Raw genomic sequence first — 14,265 nt, forward strand, 5'->3', positions numbered from 1 at the left:
TTATTATTAAGGCAATCGTTTTTCTCAGCCCCATTGGCGTCACAGACTGATATGGCCCTAACAAGTTTAACTAGCACCCATCCCCTCCTTAGACCCTTCAACGCTCCATGTGTTTCTTTCTACTTCCATCAACATCTCAGAATTCAATGCCATTAGCTGTTTCCTGACCTACGCCCTTTTAGACAGGTTTACAAACCCCCTTTATTCTCACAGATCTATAATCCCTTCTTCTACTTAAACTTACCAGTCCCTCCGAGAGCCAAACCGAAGCCCTCCTGTATCTGCAAAGTTATCAGTATTGCAGCTCCACTATTACTAAACCAAAACGTAGCTAACTCTAATTATTATGGCTCTTTAGCCACCCTCAAAAAACCTCTCTTGATGCTGCTATTCTTGCCATTGCCTCCCTCCCTAAAATCTGCTCCAAAACTGTCAAAACAGGCATTAGGGACGTTTCCGTTCCCAGGTACAAAAGGTGCGCCCCATTCAGTCTCAACAAAGATGGGTGTTTGCAGGCAACATTCTCATGGTCCACCCACACAAAGTCATTCAATGTGCAATCTCCAGTCACCTCTTTGCTGACCTCTTTGCATATCCTACTTATGGCTGCAGGTTTCCCTGCTCTCCCCAATACTCTAAGAGGAAGCAATTGTGTCCCAATAATGTCCCTCTCAGGTGTCCCTTTTTGCTGCTCCATAAGCTCTTTTCTAACTGTTTTAAGTTCTAACTTGTCACGTGTTCTTGATTGTTCGTTCCCAGGCATCAAAACAATTTGAGGTCATAGTCTTTTCTGGCCCTGATCAATAAGTATGGGCAAAGAATGGAACCATCACTTACCCTCATGGCCTGAGCACTGACCTCCCATCTTGACACATGACACACCCACACACCTTCCATATTTCTTTATCTTTGCATGTATACCAAACCGTATAGCAACAGAATAGCTTCAAGGCGAGGTTTATATTATAGCCTTAGAACCCTTCGCAGCGGGCACTACTGGTAATAAGGGCCCTCTCCAGCATTAAAGAGACCTTTAAGAAGGGAGCAGGACTTTAATGTTTATTAGAACATTGGAATGTTGGGAGCTCCATTGAAAACAATGGAGTGCTCTGGGCTTATAATGGCTGGTATAAGCCTGGATCTCCAACATTCCAATAATTCTTTGTTCACAGCTCTGGCTGTGAACAAAGGCTTCAAGGACCCTGAGGGGATTCCAATCCCCTCCCGCTCCCATAAGGCTTTGTTCTTTTTTGTTAGAACATTCTGCCCTCTAGTGGCAGAATGTTCTAATAGCCTTATACCCCTTTGTAGCTGGGCTATATCGGCCATTAAAGTCCCTCTCCCTTGTTAAAGGCCCTCGCTCTTTAACGCTGGAGAGGGCCTTTAATAGCCGGTATAGCCCTCTACGGCGGGCTATAGGGCTATAGTAGAGCCCACTACAGAGGGCTCTAAAGCTAAGAGAACATTCCACCCCTACAGGGAAGAATGTTCTAATTTGTAAAAGAAATGCCTCATGGAGTGCAAGGGGGTTGAAATCCCCTTGGGCTCTGTGATGTCTTTGTTAAACATTGAAATGTTTATTCTTGGAGCTTCTACTGGCCATTAGAAGCCTGGAGCACTCCATTGCTTTCAATGGAGCGCTCAAAATTCCAATATTCACATAAAGTTTTACTAGGTCGACCGTCTTGGCCCTGAATGATGACACAAAGACTAAATTGATTATTGCCATCTATTCTCCTGTGTTGTCCTTTTGGTATGTCCCAAGGTAATACTTAGCAAGCAGGATAATGTTTACACAGCTGATCATGAGAGAAGTTTCTGCTGCTCTTATTCTGAGCACGTCGGTCCGATAGTTGTTTGGGCTGTGACTGGTGCCAAAACTCTTTGCAGAGCAGTGCTGGTAACCGTTTCTATATCACAGGAAAACAAACTTCTCTACTCCCTTCATGTTCCTTTACTTCTCAGGTGCCCTCAGTGGGCACAGTGCTAAATTCCAAGGCTTGAGAAGCACATCCTACTTACCATTAAGCTTTGCTCTTTTTCATTTATATTCTGATGAAATCATACATCTTTTTTTTTTACATTCGTTTTATTAACATATGCTCAGCAAGTAATACAATCGGGAGACAGTTACATCGAATTACAGTATTTCCTGTTCTCACGTCATCAATGCTACATAAATCATTACAATAGCAACTCATTCCATGACTCAACTTACCCTACACTGCTACCGTCATAGGCCTCTGTAGGTCTGCCAGGCTCTCTCCCACAAACCATACATCTTATTGCAATCCTGCAAAAGTAAAAAGAAAAACGCTATAAGGTTCCCTTAGAGAGAGTAAGAATCTTGCAAACCGTGCCATCTACAAAGCGCTAACCAATTTCATAAAATATATTTTTCACACGTCTGTGAAATGTTTAAGTTCAGAGTAAGCTAGCGTAGGACACTGAATACTAGCGCTCTACGTCGAACACATGCATGCCAATGTGAAGGTTGGATCTCCAGGATGTGAAGAGGGGTGAGATGTGTGATTTGGCAGGATATATATTTGTTCCTTATACGATTCTTTTTTTCGGTTGAATAGTGAGTACCTAATCTATATTTTATAGGTTAATTTGGAAGTAGAGCAAATTTTGAGCTCATTCTGAACTTACAATTTTTCCAGAATGTGAAGAATATTTGTTATGAAATTGGTAAGCGCTTTGTGAGCAACGTGGTGTGCATGATGCTTACTCCCACTATGACAGGGTTAATTATACTTCTGCAGGTACTTTGTTTTGGAGATATAGAATCAGACATTTGAAGATTAGGATTCTTTTAGATTTTGAAAGGCTCTATTTTGTATATTGGGGAGGTGAAGATATTACACGAATGTTGATAATTGGGGAGCAAGACGATTCTGGGTTATTAGGATGCATGATTTCACTACATGTACACTTTGGAGAATATTGTGGTGTTTTGGTTGTTACAACACATTTAGGATTATTTGTAATGTACAAGTAAGCATGAAAATGTAACTGGAAAATTAGCAGATGGGTTATATTTAGTATTCTGAATGATGTTATTCTTCATATTATATTAGCACCAACTTGTTTTTATTTGTTTTGGATACTGTTGGACTTGGCCCTTTCTGCAGGGTTATCCCCAAACATTTTGCCTCCTATTTTACTGACCCTGTTTTTCATTGGCTATAGGATTCCGGGCAATTTACCACTGCTGATCAGTCTAAATTGTGAAATGATTGGTTATCCGTGATTGGTATATTCTATTTTACTGGTAAGTCCCTAGTAAAGTGCACTGAGTGTGCCAGGGCCTGTAAATCAAATCATACTAGTGGGCATGCAACACTAATTGTGCCACCCACAGGAGTAGCCCTGTAAATGGGTCTCAGACCTACCACTGTAGTGTCTGCGTGCGCAGTTGTAAACTCCCATGTTGCCCTGACAAGTGCACCCACTTGCCAGGCCCAAGACTTCCCTTAACTTACAGGTAAGGCATCCCCAAGGTAGGGCCTAGGTACTGCTATGGGCAGGGTGCAGTGCAGGGCCCGACTGGCTATGGGCAGTTTGGAATGCTGCTGAGCTGGGGGCTGATTTCATTCATGGAGACCTGCGTGTGCTAAACAAAATTCGTTTTGCTTTAATTATTTCGAAGCACACGCAGGTCTCCATGAACTAAATCTGCCCCCACCGCAGTGAAATCAGCCCCCAGCTCGGCAGCATTCCAAGCTGCCCGGTAGTCAGTCCGGCCCTTGGGCAGTGTATGTGAAAGGTAGGACATGTACTGGTGTGTGCGACAAGTCCTAATAGTGAAATACTTCCAATTTTGGTTTTTCACTATTGAAAGGCTATCTGTCCCATTGGCTAACATGGGAGTTGCTTTGTAAAACCTTACAAGTATAACTTTCCATAGGGACAAGATAGAAAGATGAAGTTTAGGCTCTCTGAACTCAGAATTTATTAATTCACCTTTTGGTAAAGGTGTTTTTAAATTGTGTGTTTGAATATGCCACTTTTAGAAAGTAGGCATTTTCTTACTTTACCATCCTGTGTGCCTCTCTCTGTTTGTTAGAGTGCGGGGAACCGAATCTTCGATGGAGGTGCAGCTCGGCCCCATCGCTCAAATATACCCCAACATTCCAATACCTGGCTGGTGGCCTGCAACCAGAACCACAGTACCACCCTGGGGACGGGGTGCTAAAAAAACGTTATCACCATAGTGCTGACCGCGAGGTGGGGATCGGAGCAGTTTCTCCCCCCACTATCTTGCCCAAAATCCAATTGAGGCTATTTGATCTGCTTCTGCTGAGCCCGGCGGAACCTGGCTCTGGGTAGCAGGAGCATGTTCTCAATATAGGTGACATAACCACATATTCTCTGCCTTGCCTCACCCTTGAGTACACGCGCTCTATATTATCAAGGTTATTCCCAGTAGGTAGTTTTCTCATGATGGGTTCTTTTCTTTTTGAAATGTGCAGCTGATAACTATTGAGGTAATGCTTTTCTTTTTGACATGTGCAGCAGATAACTATTGAGGTAATGCTTTTCTTTTTGACATGTGTAGCAGATAACCATTGATGTAATGCACTACGTGTTAGGCTCATGACAATTGCCCACTCAGCAAATTTTCTATGATTTTTGTGATTTGGGGATCTAATGTGCTTTATATATGATACACTTTCTGGTGGTCTAATGGACTTTGTCCATACTCCCAAGGGATTTATGATCTACGTAGTCTGATGACAATTGCCTGGTTGGCAAAGTGATTGATGAACTATGTGTCTTATATGCATTTTTTATGACATGTGCCTAGCGGCACAGTGATTCCTTGTAACTGTGGTCTATGTGTTTTTATAATACAAAGGATATTTTTAGATACCCTTGTGTTGAGTCTCTTTGTGGTGTTCCTAGTGTGCCACTGGTGTGTGTGTGTTGCTCAAATGCTTTACACATTGCCTCTGGGATAAGCCTGACTGTTCTGCCACACTACCAAGGGGGTGAGCAGGGGTTATCTTGTGTATGTAACTCCCTTATCCTGACTACAGTGGTGGGTTCTGCCTGGGTTAGGTGCATACCATAGCCAACCAAAAACCCAATTTCTAACAGATACAACAACACTTTTTATGTATAAGGACGATTGGCTATGAGGTGTAAAGGTTCCTTGTTTTGCTAAGGTGAAGAAGGATAATAGTATTGTATTATATGATTTCTAGCCCTGGTGAAGTCGGTTGACGAAACACATGTTGACTGGGATGTGATTAACTAGAATGAAACAATTGCATGGCTAAGACGAATAAAGAAGACTTGGATTAATAATTGGGCTTTGGGTTTGGTTGGAATACCTGTACTTAAGATATAACGTTGTGCTCAAGTGAAACAGTCTTCAATGCCATGTGGCTCCTGCTTGTCTGACCACTTTGATTCAGTGATCTTTTTTTGCCCCTCTTATTGATGTTATTATTTTCCAAAATATACCCTACCAGGACCACCACACTGCACATATTATTATCAATTCTCACATTTTGGACCAAGTCTCTCAATGTCTTGAGTTTTTACCAGTGTTAGAATGGACTCCATCATAGCCGAATCCAGTTCAGTCCCTAGAAAACTCAATGTTACTACAATTTTTTTTGTATACCTGGATACCTGAAGCAAAAGAAACAGTGGATGAATGGAATGCTGAACAATGCAAACATTCACCCCCAGTCACAAAGATCTGGGTTTAATCCGTCGTTATTTTGCTCACCAAACCACCCGAGTTTGGACCCAGCCTTATGCAGATCAGTCTTGACACTGCTCCTCATAGGATCACTCTAGCTCCAACTGCCAAGCCAGGTCCTCCCTGGACCAGAAATAAGCATCCTGGGACCGGTTTCTTGGCATCATCCCGCATCAGCCAGGCTAGCTTGAATCCAGTGGCGCAGTGAGCATGGAACCCATGTAATGGCATACCCTTCCCACTTAGAGCAACAAAAGCAAAAGGAACAATTGATGGACAGAATCCCAAACAATGCAAACATTCACCCCTAATATTAAATATCTGGGTTCGATCCATTGTTCTTTTCCACACTACGCTACCCTGACAAGTGCATTTGTCACCCCGAGTGGGACGGGTATGTCCAGACATGGGTCCCGTGCGCTCCATTCCAATGGAGTCAAGCTAGCCTGGCTGATGAAGGGTATTACTCTGAAACCGGTCCTAGGATACTTCTTTTCCAGTCCAGAGAGGACCTGGCCTGGCACATCAGGCTGGACTGTTCCCATGGGGAACAGGGTCAAGAATGATTTGCATATGGCTGGGTTTGAACTGAAATGGCATGAGGAGCAAAAAAAATGGACTTAGGCCCAGATCTATGTAGTTGGGTGAATGTCTGACATTGTTCAGCATTCTGTTCACCAATTGTTCTTTTTACATTTGTAACCCCCAGTGGGGGGGGGGGGGTATGCCCAGATGTAGGTCCCCTGTTCTCCGTGCCACTGGAGTCAAGCTAGCCTAGGTGATGAGTGGTCTTACCCCGTAACCGGTCCCAGGATGCTTTTTTCCGTTCCAGGGAAGATCTGGCCTGGCTGTTCGGGCTGGACTGTTCTCATGGGGAACAGGGTCAAGACTGATTTACATATGACAGGATTTGAACTGGAATGGCATGGGGAGCAAAAAGACGATGGATTTAGGCCCAGATCTTTATACTGGGATGAATGTCTGACATTATTCAGCATCCTGTCAATTAATTGTTCTCTTTGCATTTGCGATGGATACCTGGTCAGTAGTGGACGCAGATGGGACTGAGACTCAGGAAAAACAATAGGCACCAGGCTTTATGCGGATCAGAACCATACCCTCCGACCAGCAGGTGAGCAGTGTATGGAGTGAGAGAAAACTTTCCTGGTATATAGAGACACCACCTTCCCTTGTCACCAGTCTGCAAGGCAGTGAAAGCTGATTTGCATGGGGACACGACCCAAGTAAATGAGTCCCATACATTTAACCACCAGTGCTGTGAAACCCTTTTGGGATTACAGCAACAGCTGTAGAAAAGTAAACACCGCCTAGAATTGGCCCAGCATGTCAGGGACTACTGTCACATTAAAGAAACATTAGGACACTTTCTCCCTGAGGGAGACCACACGTCCTCTGAACTCATTTCTACCTGGTATCTTCACTACGTAGGTGGACGCAAAAACAGGTCAAACCACGGTCATGCAAGATTGATCATGATGCACAATGGATTGCCACGGTTTGTCAATTAACATAAACACTGTGTTTTTTACCTGTAGTTAAAGTAACTATATGCAAATAAACATGTATGTTGAGGCAGTAAAAAACACACTGCAAAGATGGTCCTAAACAGGAAAGGAGAGTTTACAGGTGCTGCATCCCAAGTCAGAGCATACACTTTAGAGGTCTCTCTGACCACTTGCTTGCAGGAATGGCACATATCTCCTTACTCAGGACAGTTCTGCACTTTTGTAATGCTGTGCTGCATCATATATTTACATACTTGAGTGCCACCTCCCACTGATGCTTCTTAGCGACACGGAGGAAGAGGATGACCCACTCCCCATCAGGCCAGAGTGCTGTTGTACAACAATCTTGAGGTTTTAATATAAATCTGCAGCATTAATGAATCCATAGTATCGACTACCACTACATCATTAAGGTAAGTATAAATAGGTAAGTTTAGATTTACTATTCTTAATTCCACATCTACTTACCTTGGCAATATGTATATCATCACTAAATTGTCACAGTAGGTAAAGTGTGGAGTTAAGAACAGTAAATCTAGCCTTACTTGCACATACTTTCCTTGGTGAAATAGTGGCAGTCAATAAGGTGAAGTCGATGGTGTTGCTGGTCAATATTTTTCGCCTCAGTGTTTTGGCATGCACCCTCCTTGATAAAAGAATGCTCTTCCAGAAAAGTTTAAATGTTTCGCTGAGAGGAGTGGTTTCCAAGTTTGACTCACTCTATGTGAAAGTTCAAGTGAAGGTCAACGCGTTGTTTGTTAAAAGTCATATTTACAGTCAGCTCTTGTTTCCTTACTGTGGACTGGTATCACAAACGTGCGGCTGGATTCCACATCTGTTGACACAGCACACCCTGAAGCTACTCCTGAAAATACATGTTGTGGTTGGCTGGTAGTTTACTTTTCCGGCCACATCTAAACATACGCTGTGGCTTTAAACTAAACATCACACCGTGAAGAGCAATATATTACACACAAACGCACACATACCAACACACACACATGCGGACACACACACACAAACACAGAAGCTTCATTGGTTCTATAGTAAAATTAAAAACAGATGCATGTAAGAAATGCATAAAAAGAATATATTTGGCATTCGTGGTATCCTTTGCTAAGTTTGTCTCTGTTGTTTGCCAGTGTTGACTTTAAAATTAGTTATTTTAAAGGATCCTCCTTTGGAAAGCATTTGAATGGGATTATGCCAAATTCCAGTTTTTGTATTTTGGACGGCGTCGAATTATTTCACTTTTAAAGTATGACAAATTGCAGACATCATCCTGAAAACTGGTACTTTGGTTGAAACCTCCGGAGTGATTTGTAGTGTCTATAATTGTTCTCTAGCACACTTTTACCAAACTGTTGGTCACACAGCAGTAGTTCTCTTCCAGAGAAGTTGGTGCAGGAAATCAAGGAAGCCACAGAGAGAGAGCAGTGCCTTAAATGTGAACTGGCAGCCACATCCAGAAAGCTTCAACTGCAGACAGAAGCCAACATGGAAACCAAGACCGTATTCGAACAGCATGCGTACGACATCTGGCTGACAAAGGTAACCTGCATTTCTGATGCTGCCATCTTTGGAAATAATATCTAGCTTTCTTAGTGTGCCATATGCTCATTTTTTTGGTTTCTGGTGAGTGTTGGTGAGGAGACCATAGTGTTGATGAAGGAGCTTAGATGAAACTCTAAGGTTTGACACTTTTAGGTGGTTGTAAAATAATATTGTTGTAAGAATAGATTGGATTGCATAGTTGGAATTTACCTCGGATGTTCTTTTACTACTCAGGTTACAAATATTCAGTCTCATAGCCAAAGTACTAACTATATTTGACTTCATAACCATCTCCTGAGGGACAGTCATGATCAAGTTATGCATAAACAAATAAGAAAGGAATGCAGCGATAAATATGCAAGGGGCAAAGGTAATGGTCCCTGTGGAAACTTTCTCTGATCTCTACAATGTGTCACATTAGAGTGAGGGCCAAGGCATGTAGGCAGAGTGGGAAGAAACCTTAGGCTTCATGCAGGTAGGACACGCGAAAAAATGTAATAGGCAAACCCAGAGCCTCTCCGGTCCCCAGACTTAGCTATTTGTGGACAGAGAAGAATCACCATCTCTCAGAGATACCATAGGCGTACTCTTTGGGTCTTGGCCAAGCACAAGGTTTAGCCCTGTGCAAGGTAATGAAGTGTGAAAGCCACACAATACACATTTCATATCAGCTCAGGATACCAAGAAAATGATGACTGAAACAAACTAATTGTACAAATTACAAATAAAAGAAGCTTATTGGTATGAAATATTTAGGATAACTAATAATAATAATAATGGAATATAATATGGATAATGCTCCCAAAAGCTCAAGGTTGAGGTTCTGCTATAAACATTTACTTTATGGGTTCCTCAAATTGTATGGTGTTTCAAAAATGGAAAGGGAAGAAATTTGTTAGCAAAAGTCTTCATTGGGTTAAGGTCCCAAGACTGAGCCGGACCAAGGTAGAACTTAGTTGTCCTGCAAAGAGGTTGGACTGGACAACCATTTGAAATCTCTCAAAGTGGCAAGAGAAGGTTCCATGTCCCCAGATCAATGTGGTTTAATTTTCCTTGAGGGTGTAGTGATGACTTGGGAAATAGCTCTTACCAATGAAGGTAGTATCCATTCTGAGGTTACTGCTGGCTACTTCTTATGAACCAAGGTACGACCTTTTGGCGAGGCTCAAATAGGCTGAAATTGGTCTGGGGTTGCTTGTGATCCAGTTCAGAAAGATACCAGGCCTGGCAATTAGGGCTGCAGTATTTTTATTGGAGAAGTGTGGCTCAATGGTTAGAGCGGCAGACCCTGATGCAGAGGTCTAGCCCGGGACCAGGGTTCAATTCCCCGCCTCGGCGGGTCTTGGGCTCAAAATTCCACGGACCTGATAATTCTCGCCTCGGTGCCTATTCCAATCATGGAGTCCCACTCTGCAACTCTGGGCAATAGCTTGCTTAATCTCCACAACGGCCCCCACAACGCTAAGGATGCCTGGCCTCCACCTTGGGGGTGCCCAGGAGTGGACACCTCACAGGGAAAGCCAGGATGGGTTCCACAGCGGTATTCGTACAAGCGCCTTGAGACCCTTGCGGGTGAGTAGTGCGCTATACAAGTATCAATTTACATTTTATTCGAGCAAGCCCAAGGCTGATTTCCATATGGCTGGTTCCTCTTTTAGGTAGCATAGTAGGCAAACAATTGATGGATTGAAATGCGGCCCGAATGATTATCAGTGATTTAGAATAATTCAAGCAATTCTCTTTTTTGTTTTCCTCTGTTCCTTTGAGAGCACAGAATGGTTGATGCTGGACAATGTCTTGACAACCTGTTCTTGGTTCCAGAAGGTGCTTTTGCCTATGTATTTAGACTTAGGCAAGTGATGTGTTGCTCTAGAGTATGATTCCTAGTGATGCGGTTTGTCAAAGTTACTTCAAGTGATATGGAACGTTCCTCACTTTTTCTTGAAAAATTTTTGCATTGGTTCTGTAAGAAACACCGACAAAATCACTCTCTTTACCATGCACTTTATCCAGAATGATGAGGTATCTGCTTAGCATCACATGGCTCACAGAGAGCAAATTATGTGGCTTCAAAGCAACAAGGTCTTAAATTAGAGTTGCCTTAACCCAAGTTAGAGTGTGCCTCCAATTTCTGCTTGATGCTTTAAGCTGTTAATTTCAAGACTAGACTTCAAGTAACTTACGGTGGGGTCTGTTATAATAGTTCTAGCCACAGCCTTGCAGGTCATTAAGAACACTGGGGCATATTAGCAAGGTCCTGCGATAATTATCGCTCAGCGCTTTTAGCGCAAGGATAATTATCGCAGGCTAACGCTGGATTCCATCGCGGAGATAGCGTGCTATCACCAACGCTTATCTCCCAAGCGATAGGAATCCAGCGTTACCTGGTAAACAGTCTGATTATCGCTGGAAATCCAGCGATAATCACACTGCAATCTCATTAGAGATGCAAAGGGAAGTGTATTGGAAAAGGGTGCTAACATGCGATTTTGCAGGTTAGCACCCTGTTGTTGATAGGGCGATATTTCTATCTCCGCTTCTTTGGCTTTTAAAGCCAAAAAAGTGGAGATAAAGCCCTTGATAATATGCCCCATTATTTCTAGTCGTAGACATTTGTGTGAGAACCTGATGCATTTGGGTTTTGGAGTATTATTTTCCTTCTATTGAACTTATTAGACTAACACACCTGAAATCAATGATTTGTCAGTGAAAAGTACAGGAGTGGAGACCGTGTCCATAATGACCTGAAGTGAGGTGGTCAGAGTATTTATGAATGGGGTATGTTTTGGGATGTGACATTTTCACACCATCTCAAAAAGATGTGATGCTTTTCAGGTTGGTGCCAAAGTCTGCTCCCTAATTTCTGACTTTTGGTTAGTTTATAGATAGACAATCATTGATTTGGAGTTTGGTTGAAAATCATAACCAGACAGGTCCTGCTTTTCTTCGAAAAGCACAGGGCCTGAGGTAGAATGCCACCTCTGCCCACCCATCCTTTTAATGGGCTTGTAGCTCAGTAGGTTAACGCCGCCCAGCAAGTCTAACTCAGCTTTTCAAACTTTTGAGTTAAACTTCTGAGCTGAACAAAATCAATACCCTTGATTTGGCCATTAGGAACATCTGTAAGTAACATTTCTAATAAAAATGAAGACTATGGCGGAAAATTCTAAATAAATATATCATTGTATGTCCTACTTACAACGTTTTGCATTGGAATATACAAATCGAACTGAAAGAAATAGTCAGAATCCAACTGCATTTTATATTATTTCTTGGCTGGTTGTTTGCTTCAATGATGTCGTCCTGCTTAGTCCCTCATTACGAGTGGCTCTTAATTCAGATGGACATCAACTGGGTACATGGGAATTATGAGGTCTGTGAAAACTCTGCAGACCTGGCAAGTTTCCCCCAGAGCTTTCGGCCGTTCAAAGAAGAAGAAAATTCTGGGAGAAACAGATCAGAGGAATGGGGAATTACCAGGTTTATTGTGCCTGGAATTACTGAATTACACTTTAACCCCCCATTTATCAGTGGACCCTCATGCTTCCTCGTAGAATACGTGCCAACTCTACCCCTACCCTGCAGAGGTAGTGGAACATTTGTGATGTTAACTCCTGGCGTGCGTCCTGAGTGGATGTAGCTGGAGGGCACTTGTAATGAGGCCCAAAGTGTCCCCTCAGGGCCGGCTCTAGGCTCACGGAGGCCCTGAGCAGGGAGTGTAGGTAGGGGGCCCGAGGGCGCCAAATCCCTGCCAGGGGCCGCCACGCAAATATGTATCTAAGGATATATATTGGCGTGGCGGCCCCTGGGGTTTGGCGGCCCTGTGCAGGTGCACAGTTTGCACATGCCTTAGGCCGGCCCTGGTCCCCTTCAGAGCAATTCAGCCTTATTTTGTGAGTACTGCAAAAGTGCAGTTATTACATGTGAGATGGAATGTTACTCATATCCTTAAGGAAGACCATTATTTAGAGTAGATGCACATGGTACATGAATTTGGGCCATAATCAGTACTTAATTTGAGTCAGTATTTGCAAGTGACAATCATTTTTGTGCACCTAAACTTATTTTTCCTCATCAGACATTTCCCAGCAGCACAAGAGGGAAAATCACACACAGGAAGAAGAGTAAGAAGGAAAACCATCCCCAAGGGAGAAAGCAGGAAACTGCAAGAATGAGCTAAAGGGGCAGAGAGTGTCTAGTAGTGGATTAACGAGGCCTGTGGTGCATTCAGCACTAACAGCTTCTCAGTATTTGGCATGCTGACATCTAATAGCGCTGGGCGGGCTTCTGAGCTGCTCTTTTGGGCACCGACACACTTTATTTTACAAATTAAGCACTGGCCACAACTATAAAATTAACAAGAGGACTGGTGACCAGGGACTGTCCTCATTTGCACCTAACTACAGGTATGCTAATACCTTAGGAAAGCCTCTCTCCTGCCCCCAAATGTTCTTAGTGAGGGCCAGGAAACAGCCCAAGGCTCTTGGTCACCAGGTTGCAGCCTTTGTCTCCTACCTGATAGAATACCTGTGTTTTGTTAGTGAGAAAGGCCCTGTGGAATAAGGGCTGGGTGTTTTAAACAGGAAGTCCCAGATTTTATAACATTCGGCACAACCTAATGCAGAAAGACAACTTGCTGCGCTGCGTCAAATGGGGAGAGCAGGAATGTGCTATATTCATTAAGATATGGTGCATTCTTGCTCTCTCTCTGTGCTGGTGCACTGAGTGCTGCCTAGCGCTAACACAGGCACCCTTGTGCATGGTGCAAGGGTGCCTGCATTACAGGTAGGATTGTTTTTGTGCAGGAAGGGGCATCTTCCTGCACAGAGACAATCCTCAGAGAATGTACCTAACATACAAAGAGGAAATAACAAGGATAAATGAATATATTTCTCCTTGTGAAGCCTCTGTTCGGATGGCATAGCATTTTAATACATTCCCAGGTTTATTATTCTTAGTAAATCTGGGATTGCACCAAAATCCTTGGGTGAATGTGTGGGAACGACCACACGCCACTCACTGAACGCCTACCCAAAGCAGTTACCCTAGATTTACTGAACCCCACATAGCTATGCAAGGTGTCTTTGTGTGGCTTAGTAAATCTGACTCAAGGGGTTGCGTTGCCAAGGGCAACAAAAGCCCTTAGTAGGACTGGGCCAAAGTGTCTGGCCCCACAATGATTTGTGAGAGGCGGGCAGTTGCTACCAAGCCTCTAGCCCATACCACCCATGTTTTTTCAATGAATCAACGACTTAGTTAAATTTTTGCCATGGTTTTTGTGCGCACTTGAGGGCGCTTTTGTAATGGATGGTAAATTGATGCTACACTTTGCATTAAGTTGCTCCATGCAAGCGTCCACCCAAAACGTTAGTGAATACATCTATTTGTGTTGTGGCAAAAAAAGTGTATCCTTTGCCCACATTTGTTCTGAAACTTCTTCACAGTGCCACATATCTTGTGACATCT

At 43.2% G+C, this 14,265-nt stretch overlaps 1 protein-coding gene across 8 annotated transcripts in view; it reads left to right on the forward strand.

Annotated features, from left to right (window-relative positions):
* Positions 1 to 14,265, forward strand: part of LOC144818922 (uncharacterized) — a 387,843-nt gene that overhangs the window by 312,047 nt on the left and 61,531 nt on the right. For 5 of the 8 annotated variants that reach the window (XM_078676803.1, XM_078676805.1, XM_078676804.1 and 2 more), the window contains one exon: positions 8,639 to 8,796. In XM_078676803.1, the coding sequence (XP_078532929.1) occupies positions 8,639 to 8,796 (158 nt within the window). Of the gene's footprint in view, positions 1 to 8,621; positions 8,797 to 14,265 lie in introns of all 8 variants that reach the window. The other 3 variants (XM_078676809.1, XM_078676808.1, XM_078676810.1) reach the window with 2 other exon arrangements.

This window comes from Lissotriton helveticus, chromosome 2_1 (genome assembly GCF_964261635.1).
Source record: "Lissotriton helveticus chromosome 2_1, aLisHel1.1, whole genome shotgun sequence".
Lineage (NCBI taxonomy): Eukaryota > Metazoa > Chordata > Amphibia > Caudata > Salamandridae > Lissotriton > Lissotriton helveticus.